Source organism: Tursiops truncatus, chromosome 6 (assembly GCF_011762595.2).
Source record: "Tursiops truncatus isolate mTurTru1 chromosome 6, mTurTru1.mat.Y, whole genome shotgun sequence".
NCBI classification, from domain to species: Eukaryota; Metazoa; Chordata; class Mammalia; order Artiodactyla; family Delphinidae; genus Tursiops; species Tursiops truncatus.
In genome coordinates, this window is record NC_047039.1 from 98,105,310 (window position 1) to 98,122,528 (window position 17,219).

General features: G+C 43.8%; 1 protein-coding gene across 1 annotated transcript in view; it reads right to left on the bottom strand.

Moving 5' to 3' along the window:
- ASTN2 (astrotactin 2) overlaps positions 1 to 17,219 on the bottom strand; it is a 986,509-nt gene that overhangs the window by 247,062 nt on the left and 722,228 nt on the right. The window contains exon 17 of the mRNA XM_033858475.2: positions 13,564 to 13,829. Within this exon, the coding sequence (XP_033714366.2) occupies positions 13,564 to 13,829 (266 nt within the window). The remainder of the gene's footprint in view (positions 1 to 13,563; positions 13,830 to 17,219) is intronic.

Genomic DNA, 17,219 nt, shown 5'->3' on the forward strand with positions numbered 1-17,219 from the left:
AAAGATAGTGACAGGAGGTGACTCTAGATTCCAAGAAAAGCTACTTGATGATGGAATAGCTTGTCCATGTCCAAGAGTAGAGGAAGGACCAATGATGCGGTAGTCTCTATAGCTTACGTGTTGAGACCACAGGTTATGGGGCCACACAGACAAGGGTTTAAATTCTGGTTCCATAACTACTGGCTTGTGACACTGATACGAGATTTTCCCTCTGAGCTCCCGTTTCCTTTAGCGAGCCAAAAATCATATTTTGAATACTATGAGCATGACAGTAAAGATAGAAGCTATTGTGACCCAGGGCAGATCCCAAAGTCTGGAAGCAAGAAACTTGGATTCTACCCTTAATTCTGCAGGCAAGTAAAGCAGTCTCTGTGTATTCTAACCTCTTTCTTCATAAAGCGTACATCAAGAAGGACACAGGCGTACTGAGTACTTTCAGAGGCTAATACTCAGAATGGCTGGGATAAGACTGAGTCTGAGATCAGAAACAGACTCGTGATGAAAAACAATTACAGGAACCGGGCATGATTACCAGAAGAAAAGTCCAACGGAGACCAAAGATGTCATCAAACACCTGGAAGGCTGGCACTTAGAACTAGGAGAGCGGACAAACTTTCATCGAGCTGCTTCTATAAGCCAAACGTTACTGCTAAGCACCTTACGTGGATCATTTGTTAATCTGCAAAACAATTCTATAAGGTAGACGTTATTAATCCCATTTTACTCATGAGAAAAAAAGAAGCTTAAAAACGTAAGTACTGTGCCCAAAGGCACAAAGACATTTTGTAGCAAAGCTGGTATTCGAATCCTCATCTCTCTGATTCCAAAACATATGTTCCGTCTGGTAAGTCAGTAGGTAAGTCCATCTCAGTACAGTGTTGATGGATGGAACTGGAAACAAAGACAGGGCATGTACAGGAAAATAATTTGACTCAATATAAAGAAAGATATTCTAGTAGTGAGAGAACAGGCTGCTTAGGGATCACTGAGCAAGCTGTTCTGGGAGTATCCAACACAGGCTCCTTCAGGGTATGGGTGCAAAGAATCGAGCAACAGACTAGGGCTGGACTAGATGCCTAGAGAACCTCTTCCATTCTGAGTCTGTCTTCTCTTTCTTTCTCACACACACAGTTTTGATCATAAAATATAATAATGAAACGTGGGAGAGATGAAGGAGGAGGGACAAGGGGAAGAACAGGGAGGAAGGAGAAGACAAGTAAGAGCTTGTCTATACTCAGCACTCGCTATGCACCAGGCACAAGGCTAAGCGTGTTAGATGCCCATCTCATTTAATACAATAGCCTCAGAAATTAGGTATTATTATTATTATTAGCCCCACAACACATCCGAGGGAACTAAGGCTCAGAATCCCTTGCCAAAAGTCACACAGGAGAAAGGGAACAGCCAGGACTTGATGACAGATTTGACCGGCATCAGACAAAACTGTTCTTTTAGATCACTTTGGTCTACAAGTCTATCAATACTGGCTGTGGTGGACTGCCAAAAAATCAAGCCTGGTCGAGCCTCTAGACCTAGCTACCAACTTACAGGAAGTACAGGGGTAGAGGAACATGCTAAATAATACCATGGGGCTGCAATGAGCAAAATCCCCTGGGAACTATACCCAGTTTTCTTGATAAAATATCACAAGGACTAAAAAGAGTTGGAGGAAGAAACCTATAGATTAAAGGAGACTTAATTATCAGCCAATCATAACGTTTGAATCTTATTTAGATCCCAATCTGAACAAACTGGTACCAAAAATATAAGACAATCTAGTAAACATGAACAATGACTAGATATTTGATGGTGTAGAGGAACTGTTAGTTTGGAAGGCAAGGCAATGACATTGATATTTTTGGAGTCCTTATATTTTAGAAATACGAACTTTAACATTTACATATCAAATTATATAGTGTTTGAGGGGACAGAGCCGGGGATGCAGGCCTGCAGTAAGTTGATTATAATTGAAACTAGAAGATGATACGTACGTGGAGGTTCATTACACTAGTCACTTTAGCTTTGTACATGCTATACTTTTCTAAACTAAATTGGTTTGGAGTTAGGTAGCAGAAAATCCAGGAATTTGACAATGCTCCCCCAAGTGGGAAAATTTGGAGATGAATCTAAAAAAGAAAAGAAACATGTAGTTTCAAGAAGAAGCTAATTACTTGAGGGTTTCTCCTCTTCTCGGGACTTAAATTTATGGTCTGGGACCCTTCTGCTCAGAAACTCAAGGAATGACATGACTCTGTTGACCAGAGAAGGCTCTGTACAGATTTACCAACTGTGTAATGGTACAAACTCATGCTGCTTTCAACTGCATCTGCCTGGTGAATTGGGAGGCACATCTGGAACGACTTTTTTTTCTCCTAAGATTAGAGAGAAATAGGCAGAGAGAGTTGAATTGGTGGTGAATTCTCTCTACGCCCTTAGCATCACTGCTGACTGAAGTTGCCTAATGACCCAAGAAGAGCCCCCTGTGAACAGGGATATGAGCTCCAGCAGGGATGGGGCCTGCAGCTTGCTCTGTTCCTGGAAACCCAGCACTACCCTGGCTGCTTTGCACAACGCCCACCCAGATAAATGATGGTTGTATGACGGATGAGTGCTCGTGGGACAGCTGGAAAAGGGATTCCAGCCCCAGCTCTGACATTTGGTAGCCCTGTGGGGCTTCAGAGGGTGGTACCCACTCTTTGTGAGCCTCAGTTTCCTAATCTGTAAAGTGAAAATAAACACTGCTACCTTCATAGGACTATTGAAAGAATTAAGGGAGTTAGTGTATGTGAAAGCACCACGCAAGCGTGTGGATGCAAGGTGGTCATTCATTTTTCACACATTCATTTAGTTATTCTCATGAAAAATATATTTATTGAACTTCTACTATGAGTCAGACACTATAGTAGAAGCTATTGGTGCAATGCTGAACAAAAGTTTGTCCGGACCCTGGTCTTATGCAGTTTACCTCTTAATGTACAGGAAAATATTTTGACTCAATATCAGAATGGATATTCCAGAAGTGAGGGAAACAGGATGCTTAGGGGTCACTGAGCAAGTTGTTACTGGGAATGTTCAAACACAGGCTCTGTAACATTTGTGAGGTGTGGCAGAAAGGAATCAAGAAGTAGACCAGGGTTGGACTAGACGCCTTCATTCCTGAGTTTATCTGCTCTTCCCTCTGCATTGGCAATGTTGTCGTGATAAAATAATAAAATGTGGAGGAGGAGGAGATACAGACATTAATCAAACAATTAGAAAACACACATAAAAGTATAATGAGAGGGCTTCCCTGGTGGTGCAGTGGTTGAGAATCCACCTGCCGATGCAGGGGACATGGGTTCATGCCCCGATCTGGAAGATCCCACATGCCGCGGAGCGGCTGGGCCCGTGAGCCATGGCCGCTGAGCCTGCATGTCTGGAGCCTGTGCTCCGCAAATGGGAGAGGCCACAACAGTGAGAGGCCCCCATACCACAAAAAAAAGTATAATGAGAAATTATGATAACTGCTATGAAAGAGAGATAAAAAGCCTCAAGAAAGTAAACCAATAAACAAACAGGGGGATCTTATCAAATCTAGAAGCCTCAGAAATCTGGTGGATGAATAGCAGTCAAGTCAGTGGAAAGGAGAAAGGAGGGGGAGGGTGAAACAAGTTCCAAGTAGAGGGAACAGCATGTACCAAGGCTCTCTGGCATCACAAAGCACAGTTCCGGAAAGTTGAAGATCAGGAGTTGTTAGAAGTGAGAAGCGCAGCCCCTTGCAGGCCACGGTAAGCACCTGGGTCTGGATCCCAAGAGCAGCTGGAGGCCAGTTAAGGGTTTTCATTGGAAAAGTGATGTGAGCAAGTTTTAACTTTGAAAAGATCACTCTGGTTCCCAGGAAGAAAATGAATTAGAGGAGGTGAGGGTCATTGTTAGCCGGTTAGGAAGCTGCTGCAACAGTTCAGCGAAGACTTGGACCGAAGTGGGTAAAAGTGGACATATTTGAGAAATTCCTAAGAAGACAATTCTACAAGGTTTGTTAATGAGCTATAGTTGGGGGTGGGGGTGGGGAGTGAGCGCAGGAGGAAGGACAAACAGGTATCAGGGATGTCTCGCTGGTTTCCAGACTACAAGAACTGAGATGGAAATCCAAAGGTGCCTCTCAAAAGAAAGGCAAAGTCATTTATGGCAAATGTGGTGTCTGCATGGGCTACACATGAAGAGAAGCTACTGTATTTCCACTGGGTGGAGGGAGCCAGCCCTGGAATGAATGGGGGTGAATCAGTGTAGACAGCAGAGGTAGTCTATTCTTTCAAATCTTTTGGCCACTGAGTGAAAGAAATGAAGACACAGTGGCAGGAGAAGGTAATATTAGGCAATGATAGTGTCCTCAGTAGACTTCCATTTTTTTACACTTTATTAAAAAGTTGAAGGGAAGTAGCTGAGAGAGAGACTACATCAAAATGAGAAAAAGCAGAATTGCTCAGATCACACCCTGGCTCCACCAGTTCTTATTTATAGGATCTTGGGACAAGTGATCTAACTTCTCTGTGCCTCAATTTTTCCCAAGGGGAAAAGAAAGATAATAATAGTGCCCATCGTGTGGGGTTGATCAGAGAGTTCAGTGAACTAAGTACATAAAGTGTTTGAGCTGAGCTCCTGGCACAATTGAAGTGCTCAGTAAGTGGTTGTTCTTAAAAGTACCAGGAAAAGACATTCTGTGATTCTCTTTTTTATTGCATTTGCTAACTGAATTCAATGTCCCATGGGGGAAAAAAAAAGCTCTACACTCTTGACACGCAAAAATGCTTGCATTTGCTAAGTCTGTTTGTCTTGCATATCTTACTGAATCTGGTAGTTTTCTGGTCTCATGAAATAGCTATGTTTTCCAGTTTTGCAAGCAGACAAGCCAAGCATTAAGTTCCTCTTTTGTAATTGACCATGAGCGTGTTGAGTAATATGTGGATTATATCCCCCTCTTTTCTTTGATCTTCCCTCTTGCCAAGAACTGCCTGACAGCCTGGTTCCTGGCCAGTTCACCTCCTTCTCATAATGCACCAATGGAGAGGAAGTGGCCCACAATAGCAGAGATTTACTCCAGATTATAAGTACTTGACTTTCTTAATCCCTAAGCAAGGAATTCCCTGAAGGAATATCAGAATGAGAAAGACATATGAACAATGGTTTTGAGTAGTGGTTCTCAAACTCAGTGTTCATCAGAATCACCTGGGAAGCCTGTGAAAATAACAATTCTCAGCCTCACTCCTCTATAGAAATAGAATCAGTAGGAGGAAGCCAGGAATCTGCATTTTTTAAATAACACTTCCCCCATTCTCAACCTAAGCGATCCTGATTGACTTTGTGACGTTCTGAGATCCAAGTCTCCACACTCCACTCCACACTCCTGACCTCTTATTCTGCTTTACTTCCCCTCCCCTTTGCCTTTCAATATACTATACTTTTCACTATTTTTATTATTTACTTTCTATCTCCCACATACACTCCAGTAGAAATTAAGTCTCCAGATGGTTGAAATATATCCCTGTTTTGCTCCCTGATGTATTCCGAAAGCCCAGAACAGTGCCTAGCCCATGGGAGACCCTTAATAAATATTTGTTAAAATTATTTGAATTGAGTCCCCACCCTCCCAGACATCCCATATATGGACTTCTGCAGTGGACAGCCCAACTCACTAGTCCTCTTCTCTTAGTGTTCTACAACGTTTGGGTCAAAAACATTTAGAAAATTTGCTGATGCCATGTATCTTTTCCCCCAGAAGAAAAATGCAATAATATATAATTCTGCATAAACTTTCTGGCGATGGAGATCCAACAACCCTTCAAAATCAATGATCTGCGGACCTGAAATTAATAGCCCTTGACATAAAACCAGCCCTGGTCCCTACAATTCACCCTTCCACTGTTGATGATGTAGTTATTACCCAAAAATGCACGTCTGGTCATGGCTTTCCCTTGACCCCCAATCTTCAAGAGTTCCCTATAGTTCACATGGTACTCCAATCCCTCAGCACAACGTTCAAAGTTTCTGTGACCCAGTTTTCTGCACATCACTTCTCGTTTTATATCTCCCAAATTTTTCACACCTGTAGTAAGAATGATTGACTAAACATACATTTTGGACACAGACTTCCTGGGTCAGAGTCACTAGCTGTGTGATGTTAGATGAATTATTTACCTAAGTCCTCAGATTTTTTTCTTTTTAATTTGTGAAATGGGCATCATAATGCAAATGTGCCAGGGGATAGAGTGAGAGAACCCATACGAATACACACAAGGCACTTAAAGAATGCCAGGCATACAGTTGGCACTCAATGCTTGTTGGGTTTTTTTCTTCTATTCTAAATGTTTGTCACACAGCATTTGACATAACTTTCTTTCTTCTTTTCCAATATACCTTAGTCTAGACCAAGGTTTGTCAAATTTTTTTCAGAGGACTACAGTAAATATTTTTGGCTTTGCGTGTCCTACTGTCTTCTGGGGCAACTGCTCAACTGAGCCGTCATGGCAGGAAAGCAGACATAGAGATGTGTAGACAGATGAGTGTGGCGGTGTGTCACAAACTTTATAAAAACAGATGGCAGGCTGGATGTCACCTGTGGGCCAGAGTTTTCCAACTCAGGCCTAGATTAGCTTCAGAATCTCACAGACTTGGGTTCAAGCTTCTCTGAAACTCAGTCTCCTCATCTATTAAATAGGGATGATAATAATATTCCCCTCAGAAGTTCTTGGATGATTGAATGAGATAAAGCACAGAAAGCCCATGGCAGTTTTTGGCATATAATGTACATCTGGTACCTAGGATTATCTTTATCATCAACAGAGTAGTCTCAAGCTATATCCACCATCTGTACACACCCACCTTCCCTGCTGCAAGAACCTTTTCCAGATTTACCTCCCCCCAACCAGAGTTTCTTTCTCCCTCTTTTCTAACACTGTTGGAATGTCTATTGTATTGTTTGAAAATAAGTCATGAATTAATGTAGCATGTGTAAGCAATTAGTTACTTATGTGGCTCTTCTGCCTCATCCCCTAGACTGTGAGGTCCTTGAAGGTACAATCTGTGTCGTGTCTCCCTCTGTATTCTCTCTCCTCACACAGTATCTATACACACCCAATGAGAGGTTGTGGTGGTGATGCTGCTGCAGCAGTGGTGATGGTGGTTATGATAAGGGTAGTGGTCACAGTGGTGGGCACAGCTGTGGTGGCAATAATGGGGCGGGGGGATCATCTTGGCTGTTAATTTCTTTTCAAAGAGCAGTCATTTGGAATTCTCTTCTCAGTTTGAGCCAAGAAGTGTAAATTGAGCAAACAAATCTTTCTGGCAGAGGGAAAGGATCTGCTAGAATATTAGAAAACCACAACAAGACCAAAATTACACATGGTTCTTCCTAGGGCAGCATGGAAAGGAAAAAATATATATATATCACATTATTGGAATTCAGGGGACTCGAGCAGTAGAAAAAAAAAAAAAAAAGCATCCAGATCTACAGAGTATTTTATAGTCTTCAAAACACCAGCAAACAGTCTCTTAATTTTTCTACATGAGAGCCCTATGGGGAAAGTTACCACCATTTCGCAGATGAGGATACTGAGTCTGAGAGAGACAAAAGACATCGCCAAGGTCAGAAGCCATGGCTGACTACTTCAAATTCAGACTTGGCTGTGTGCCCTAGAGCAAGTCATTCCTGTCTCCAGGTCTCAGTTTTACTATCTGTAAAATACAGAGGGTATGATTTTAATACCCATCTCTACTCATAAATGCTGTGTCATTGGGATGGAGTACAAGATATGTGAATCTTTCTCTTCCCAATATTAACTTAAGGAGTAAAATTGGTAATATCTTTGGATGGAAAATAAATTGCAGGTCACAAGGTGCCTCATCCAACATCAAAATATTTCCCTTATTTTCAGGGCAGAACCTAGATCTGACCCTAGACCTTCAAAAGGGACTGTGGGATAAAGTTAGCCATACTTTTCGTCATACAGATAAGGAAACAGACCAAGACAGTAGAAGTATCCATGCCCAATGCCATATAACAATCAAGGACAGAACCTGGTACAGATTCCAGGTGTCCCAGTTCTTCCAGAGAAAACTCCCAACCCCCAAAGGGATAGGGGTAGGTACTGTAACGTCTACTTTATAAATGAGTAAAATGAAAGGTCACCCAGACGATCAACAGGAGAGATGGGACTCAAATCCAGCTCAGTCTGGCTCTTCACCATGACACAATTTTTTCTCCTGCATTTGGAGCCTCTTCTTATTCACCCAAAGGCTAAGTTAATAGCCACACACAGTCTTGGTCATTTAAGCACTAGTTGTGCTTACCTAAGCTCTGTGGCTTTGGGCTGTGTAAGGGTCATTTAACAGGTGGAGGGAGAAGATTGATGCATTAATAAAGTTCTCCATCATTAAGACTTTTTTCCTGCTTTGCTTATTCAGAACCACAGCACAAAGTGTAATGAAAGGCTCCTTTCCAGCTGAGGCAGAAGGCATCATCCTTTCCCATGCATTCAAGGAAATGGAACCAAGGATATCCCAACCACCAAAAGACCTAGTGTCCAATGGTCCCCAAGGCTATGAAGACCACACGCTGGCCCTTGCCCAGAATCAGAGGCCTGAACAGCCCCACAAACCTCAGGCAAGTCACAGCCCCTCTCTGATACTTCCTGACCATGCCATATAACGGGACTCAGCAGTTGACTTAGCATCTCAAATAACTCAAGGAGACAGGTGTTCTCACATAGAAGAATGGTTCCATTCTGCGTTGGAAGGTCTACAGAAGGAAATCCTTTTACTCATGTGTAATTCCACCTATGGTATCCTTTCCTATAAAGTACAAGTTCCAGTAATATTGATAAAGTGAGAAAAATGCTCCTGAAATCCTTCCATTTGTGATCTGCCCTTTTAATCTCTTGCATACAAAATGCAGACCCTACTCTGAACGTCATGTCCCTAGCACTTCGGGCATCTGCAAAGTTATCGAGTGCTACCTAGAAGAGGAGATACCAAAGGAAGCACAGAAAAAGGAAGGAATCAGTTTAGACAAACGTTATTTTTATCATTATCATAGGAAACATAAGCCCATTACATGCTACATGCCAGGTACTATACATTCATTATCATCCGATCCCCATGAAGTAGGGATCACAACAGTCCATTTTATAGACATAAAAACTGAGGTTTGGAGAGGTCATTCAGCAGCACACCACAGGAGTAGGGGACTGAGGCAGGATCCCAACTCAACCTGAGTGGAGCACAGATCTTGCACTATCTGATTCCACTTTGACAAAGTCTCTTGTAGGAAACTCAGAAAGAAACTCACCCAACCTCTCTGCTTTTTCAGGTAGGAAAAGAGAGGCCCAGGGAGGAAAAAGGACTTGCCCCAGACTCGCTATGACTTAGTGTCAGAGTCCAGGCCAAGGCCCTTTTATGTTTGACCCATGTGGCCCCTGCCTCTGACTGCAAAGAAATGCAGAGAGATGGAGAAATCTTGGGAGAAGTGATGGGGGTTTGGGGAAGAGGCAGAGGAAAAATGATGGCCAAGATGAAAGTGGCTGCTTTCTCATCACACCAGCCTCTCTCAGGGGCCACGATCCCCTCCTCCAGGATCGTTTCCAGACCTGCACTGGGCCTGTCTTACCCACTCCTACCACAGCCTGGCTCCTTTGAAAAGGCCTAATGCACAGCAGCCCCTAGGCTGCTGTGAAACTCTAAACAAGACTGTCTTGGGGGTTGGGGAGGGAGAGAAGAAACTAGTCAAGCAGCTCTAAGGTTCCTTTGCAGGTATAACTTAGAGGAGAGGAGCTTGGAGCTGAGAAGGCAGCGCCCACATGTCTGCTCTAATGCCTCTATGCTCCCCGCTACCAGGGGCCAAACTCCTCACCACCAGAGCCTTCAGAGCTCTGCCTAGCCTGGCCACCGCCTCTCCTCGGCATTGCCCATGGAGCTCCCATCCCGGCCTCAGGGAAATGGGCCACGTTTGCACATCCTTCAGGGCTCTTCAGGAGCTAGGCCTTTGACCTGGAATTCTCTCAGGTTCCTCCTCTCCCCCAAATCCAGTCTTCTACTTTCACTTTAGGCACCCGACCCCCAAGAACTAATTCCAATTTCATTTCCCTAAAGAAGCCTTCCTTCATCCCACAAAGCCCTCGGTCACCCGATTTTAACCCAAAGGCCTGGACTTCTCTTGGTACTCAGCACAGTTTGTTCTCACTTATTTGGTGGGAGTGTTTCAATAATATCTGTCTTCCCCACAAGTCTGTAAACTCCATGAAGATAAAGACCATGCCCATTTGTGTCCATCTGTCCCACTCTTCACTGTGGGCATGACACCATACATGGCAAATAGTGGGTGCTCAAAAATACTGAATTAACGAAGGAAGGACTCGTGCTTCAAAAGCAGCAGATGCCACATAAGGAGAACAGTGACATCTAGTGACTGCTTTCACACTCCTGGGCTTTTGTATCTGAGAGAACGTGAATCAGCCTCAGGAAGACCCATTTCCAGAACTGATGATGCTGAGGGAAGCTGGCATAGCATCTGGACATGGGGAACCTGACTCCTAAGCAAAGAGGAAAGGAACCAGCGCTTGTCTTGCCACCACACGTGCCAAGAACACATCATAAAAGTCCTGTGACTTGGGGCTTCCTAGTGGTTAAGAATCCGCCTGCCAGTACAGGGAACACGGGTTCAAGCTCTGGTTCAGAAAGATCCCACATGCCACAGAGCAACTAAGCCCGTGCACCACAACTACTGAGCCTGTGCTCTAGAGCCCGCAAGCCACAACTACTGAAGCCCACGTGCCTAGAGCCCATGCTCCACAACAAGAGAAGCAACTGCAATGAGAAGCCCGCACGGTGCAAGAGAGAGTAGCCTCCACTGGCTGCAACTAGAGAAAGCCCGCGCACAGCAACAAAGACCAAACACAGCCAAAAATTAAAAATAAAAATAAATTACACACACACAAAAAAAGTCCTGTGACTTAGCTAGTATCGAACCACCTCAAAGATGAGGAAAGCGTGGCCCAGAAAGAGCCCTAAATAGGGATATTCATAGCCTCTCTCACCAAACCCTGGAGAGCTACCGACGTGCTGCTTTTTTTGTCTGCACTGACACGACACTGGTCAGACGACCCTTGGTATTTACTGGAAGCTTCAACAGCCTCCTCAGGGGTCTCCCTGCTGCCACTCTTATGTTTCCACAGTTGACTCTCACCCTGAAACCACAGGTTTGGAGATGTATACACGTTTGGCTCTCTTGGCTTTTCTGTTGTTGGTCTGGGGACCTCTGATGCACAGAGTTAGATGATTTGAGATGCACGGCTCGTGACTCAAGCTCACTGCTGCACCATGCGTGGTTAGGCTTTATGTGTTCATCCAGTTAGTGTTAGCTGGTTAGCTACTTTTGACACTTTCATAAAACCCCACAAATCCAGCCCCCAAACATCAGCTAGAAACTTGACGACCATCGTGTAACAAATGCTCCATCGCGCCATTACCTGCCTCGCTTGACTCAAGATTACCATGATCCTATGTTCATAATTTCCTTGATTCCTTTTTTAAACTATCTATTGCATCTGTATTTATTTTTAAAAGGCGTGTATTTGATATGTGTGTGTGTGTGTGTGTGTGTGTGTGTGTGGTTTTCTTTTTGTTTTGTTTTGTTTTTGCGGTACGCGGGCCTCTCACTGTTGTGGCCTCTCCCGTTGCGGAGCACAGGCTCCGGACGCGCAGGCTCAGTGGCTCACGGGCCCAGCCGTCCGCGGCATGTGGGATCTTCCCGGACCGGGGCACAAACCCGCGTCTTCCGCATCGGCAGGCGGACTCTCAACCACTGCGCCACCAGGGAAGCCCTGTGTGTCTGTTTTAACTTAAAATAGAGGGAAGGGTATCATGCTATATAAACCGTATCTTTGGGATTTCTTGTCTTCATTTAACATTATGTTCATCCATCTCATGTTAAGTGTCACTATAGTTTGTTCATCTTGGCTGTAGTACAGTGTTCCACTGTATGCATATTCGACACCTTATTCAACTGCTCTCCCATCGATGGTCATTTGGGTTGTTTCCAGAGGGCTCTTTCTGCCACACAAATCTAACCCTATCAGCTTCCTGCTAACCATGTATCTTCAGCATGTCACTGCCCTCCAGATTGTGTCCAAACTCCAGGACCTAGCTTATAGTATCCTAAATAATCAGGTGCTTTCTGTTCCCTCTGGCCTCATATCTGCTCTCCCTCCATCTCTTGGTCTCAGTCATGGGAAATTTCTATAGGTCTTTGTAGAGACCATGTACTTTTCTGCCTCAGGTCTTCTACCTGAAGATACTCTCCTCACTTCCTTATTCTCATCCCTGATCTGTCCTCTATGAAACCCTCCCTGACCACTCACCATGCACTGGTGCTTACTCAGCCCAGAGGGATGCTTTGGGAGGGGCACGTAATCCATAGCATCCTATTGGATTGGTCAGTGGTCTACCAGATGGCCTTCTCTGGAGGCCCAGGGCTGTCCAGAAGGTGTTGCAGAGGGAAGAGTGGGGACCAAGGGGAGATGCTTTATCTACCTTCTTCCTTACTGAAGCAGTGGCATCACTATTCCTGGTTTTATGGACTGGGGTTCCTGAACACCACATTTGGAAAAAAATGTTCCATGAACACAAGTGTGCAAACCAGTGAACTAAATCATTCATACAGTCCTCTCAAGCCCTGACATGCTATAATTGAAAGTCACAGAGATAGAAAGAGGAAAAAGAGGAGATATAATTTCATGATTAAGCATGTAGGCTCTGGAGCAGACCAACATGGAGCAAATCATTCAACATCCTACATTTCCTCACTTGTAAAGTGGGCATGAGAAAAGGATGAACCATACGGAATTGCCATCTTTATAAATAAAAAATGGTCAAATGTCAGAAATTCCATATGAATCAACTCAATATTTATAAGTAAATCATAGATCTGGAGGGTAAATTAAATGAGATAACCCAAGTATAGTACAGAGGCAGAGGCTGCTAGGTTTTCACCAAACCCATACCTTCTTCTCCTAGGCAAACAGATAGAATACATTTCCCTGTCTTCATTTGCAGACAGGTGTGCCCAGTGGCTGAATTCTAGCTTAGCAGAATAGGAGATGAAATGATAATTTGCCATTTTCAGGCGTGGCCCATTTCAACTTCTCATGTGCAATCTTCCATGTTCTTTCTTCTTCCACAGCAGCCGTGGAAGCATCAGATTAATGGAGCACAAGGTGGAACAGGCTGGGTCCCTGAACTACTTCTCAGAGTAAAGCCACCCATCAATCAAACACTTCTATTTAGGACTCTGCACAGCAAGAAATAACCTTAATTGTACTAAGCCATTGAGATTGGAGAATTTGCCAGTTACAGCAGCTAGTGTTACCAAGTTATATACATGCTTACAACATGGTAAGGGATCAATAAATGCTAGCCCTCACCATGCTGTTGATGACGATGATGACAATCCCAGTGGACAAAGGGCCCACAAGGGCAGGAGGTAGGAGGGTTGGTTCTTAGATTTGACTCAGTGGCTGTGTCAGGGGACCTCACCTCTTTGGTGCCATTGTCCTGAATGAGAGTGTAAAGTGGTACCACACGGTTGATTTCCAGGAGCACCGGTGTGGGGCTCAGCTGCTCCTTGCCCGGTCGGCGGCAAAGGTGGCAGGTAGATGGACAGCGGCCTTTCTCCTCACAGCGGATCTCCACACCTGAGATGAGCTGGTCATCAGACAGCATCTGGGCCGTCAGCAGGCCTGAGAGGTAGGTGATGAAGGGCATGGACTTGAGCTCCTTCTTGCTGCCCAACTCCGTGGTCTCTGGAGAAAGAGATGTAAGTTCAGTATTGTTCAGTACTGTTCAAAAGGTCGGACTCTTGAACCCATTACGATGTGCTAAGGAGGTAGTCGTCCACTGGAAAGGGAAAAAAGATGATAGAGTGGTTCCTTCGTGATGCTTTGGAAAGAGCACTGACCTGAGGGCTCAGAGACCAGAATGGTGTCTTGTTATACCATTTATATTAAATAACCCTTTGCTTTCTCTGGGCCTCACTTTCTTTATATTTAAAGTCAGTAGGTTGGACTAGAGGATTCTGCAAGGACCTTTGTAAGATGTAAATACTCAAGCATATTTTTCCCAATAAGAAATTCTTTTGTTTACTGTTACTTTTTATAAATTCTCCCTTTTTTTCAAAAACTTGTTCCAGTCCTATATTTTTCATGCAGTTCCATGTAATGGGTGAGAAACAAGCTTTGGAGTCAAGTCAATTTCAGTTTAAATCTCATTTCTGCTGGATAATAGCTCTGCTGCCTTGGGAAAGTCTTTGAATGTCCAGGAGCTTATAGTGATTAATTGTATAATGTGTGGTTAACAATAACAACTGAAACAGTTATGACTGGTAAATGAGATAGAAGGAGATGGACCTGTCTGGAGAAGGCATTATTTCCCCTTTCTTTCCGTGCTCATCTGTCCCCTTATTCAAATTTCTTTTCCTCAGTGTGTTGTCATGTGCATGAAGGACGCACGCCCCATTCTGTGCTGTTCTTCTTTATCCCTACAAGTGCCATTTCACACCTCTGTGCCTTTGCTCACCCTGCCCTACGTTTCCCCTCTGCCTCCCCAAATCTTTACCACCCATCGGCGCTCCGTTCCAATGTGACCCTCTTCAGGAAGTCTTTTCTCCTTTCCCCAGCCCTTCTTTTCTGGTAAGTATTTCTGCATGTAAGACCCTATCTTGTTAAGCTTATTTTCTCACCTCATTTTCTGTTGACCTCTCCAACCATAAAATCAGTTCAGGGAGACCAGGGGCAATGTCTCCCACTCCTGTCCCCTCAACATTCAGTGCCTAGAACGGTGCTAGGGATATACTTGAGACTTTATCAAGAGAGAGATTATATAGCTGTGAATGGTTAGAACAACATTTATGATCTAGTCTAGAGGCTCCAAAATTCATCTGAGGAATTCTAGGGATCCCAACAGCCATCTCAGCAGCTGCTTGAAGAAGGCAAGAGGGAGACTGAGAAGGCAGGTCTCTAAACCTGCATCTCAGCTTCAGATAGAGTTGTTCCACTTGTATCTCTTATAGACTGGCCTTCGATGTAAGATTTCATAAGAAGAAAGGGCTCAAAGCTTGAAAAGGTGATTTGTACAACTCAGAGGGTTCCATTTACATCACGGATGATGTAAATGGTGTCCTCAAAGTTGTGCAATGTACAGTCTGAGTGGCAAAACAAGGTGGTCCTGTACTAAGGGACAAAACTTGGTCCAGATGGCATTTTCTTCCAAGCCTGGTGAAATCAGGGCAAGCTCCTGCCTCAGTGGAAAACAGGGGCCCTGGGCACCGAGGCCTGGGAGAAAGAAGGTTGTCTCCTGCTTTTGCTCTCTGCTTGCAGTGACATGCAGCTGATCTGGAAATAGGCTTGCCAATTAGAAATACAAATAAACGCAGTCTTCATTCATTACTCTCTGGGCCCTCGGGCTTGGGATCTGGGCTCCACCTTTTCTGTCTGGCTGTCAGCAAATACTTATGAGCACAAGATCAAAGGCTCTGGGGGAAGAAGACAAGGCAAATTCCAGCTAACCAATCCTTCAGAGGGATTAAAGAAGGGTAGTTACTAAGATAAACAAAACAAAGCTGTGAAGAAGGCATCTCAGCAGCTGGGGAGACAGAGACAGTCTTATATACAGACATGTCAAAAGAAGATGATGATGATGACTTTTGGAAGTGCAGGCCAGAGGGATACATTTTGGAGAAGGGGGACTTCCAACTTGGGAGAGAGTAACTCTTCAGGGGAGAAGGTCAGGGAAAGTCAGAACTGCGAGGACATTAGAGAGCAGTTAGCTCCCACTGTGACCCAGAGTTCACTAAACTATGGTCTGTGGGTCAAATCCAGCCCTCTGTCTGTTTTTGTAAATAAAGTTTTATTGGAACACAGTCCCTCATTTGTTTATATATTGTGCATGGCTAAAATGCCAGAATTGAGTAGTTGCAACAAAGACTGTATGGCCCACAAAACCTAAAATATTTACCATATGACCCTTTACAGAAAATGTTTGGAAACCTCTGCTCTATAGCCCTTGCTATAGATGGGGAAACTGAGTTTCAGAGAGAGGTTACACAGGAATGTGGCAGTATGATGGATTAGTTACAGGAAAAACTTTGGAATCAATAGACCATCAATACACTTGGATTATTAACCTCCAAGGAGAAAAAATAGAGTGGGGCACCTTTTCTCCATAAAATATCTTTTGAAAACTATTGAAAAAGCATACCTTTGAAAAGTCTAATCTGGTAAAACCCTCCCATTTAAAATGAGAGGAAACTGTGTCCCAAAGAAGGAAAATGACTTTCCAAGGTCACACGATGACTTAGTGATCCTTTCAGCACATGACCCCAGCTGTCTGTTAACCAATTCAGCACTTAAACTAAACTACTCGTGGTATCTCATTTTTTAGAACACAGATGCCTCATCCCTCATAGCACCTTGCCATAATTTAATTGGGAAAAATATGTAACATGGTGCTGGGAGTAAGCATTCCCTTGATCAAACACACATTCATAGACATTGGGTTAAAGATCTATCTATTTAACAGCAAAATGAGCTATTGATCTTTGCTGGTCTGCTTTTGTCAATAAATCCTTTTTTTTTTTTTTTAACAATCTATCAGTTCAAAAAAATGGGGTTAAAAGCCCATAGTCCAGGCTGAAAACTGAATTCTAGTAGCAGTATAGAACTCAAGCTGAATTTAAGGGCTTGTTTTGCAAAAGGAGGGCACTTTGGTATCATCTGGTCCAAACCCACGGCTTAACAAGTGAGGAACCTGAGACCTAAATGGAAAAAGGGATTTACCTCTAAGTCCCATGCATTTATTAACAAAGATCTTTTCCATAAAGATTGTGTCATACCTAAGTTATGATCTGGAGGAGAGTTACATCAGGGAAGACCATTAGCCATTCCATTAATTGTTTCTCTGTAGATACTACCATTGCGAAAGCTAATTGCTTCTGATCCAACTTCACTCGGTGGCTAAAGTCATCTTTTCAAAAGACAAACTCTATATTCTCCTCCTGCTTAAAACTCTTGCATGGCACGTCACTGCTCTTAGGATGAAGACCAAAATCCTCACCGTGGCACATAGGTAATATGCGAATGAGACCACCTGTCTGCCTCTCCAGTCTGATCTGTCATCCTGTTCCTCCCGATTCTCCT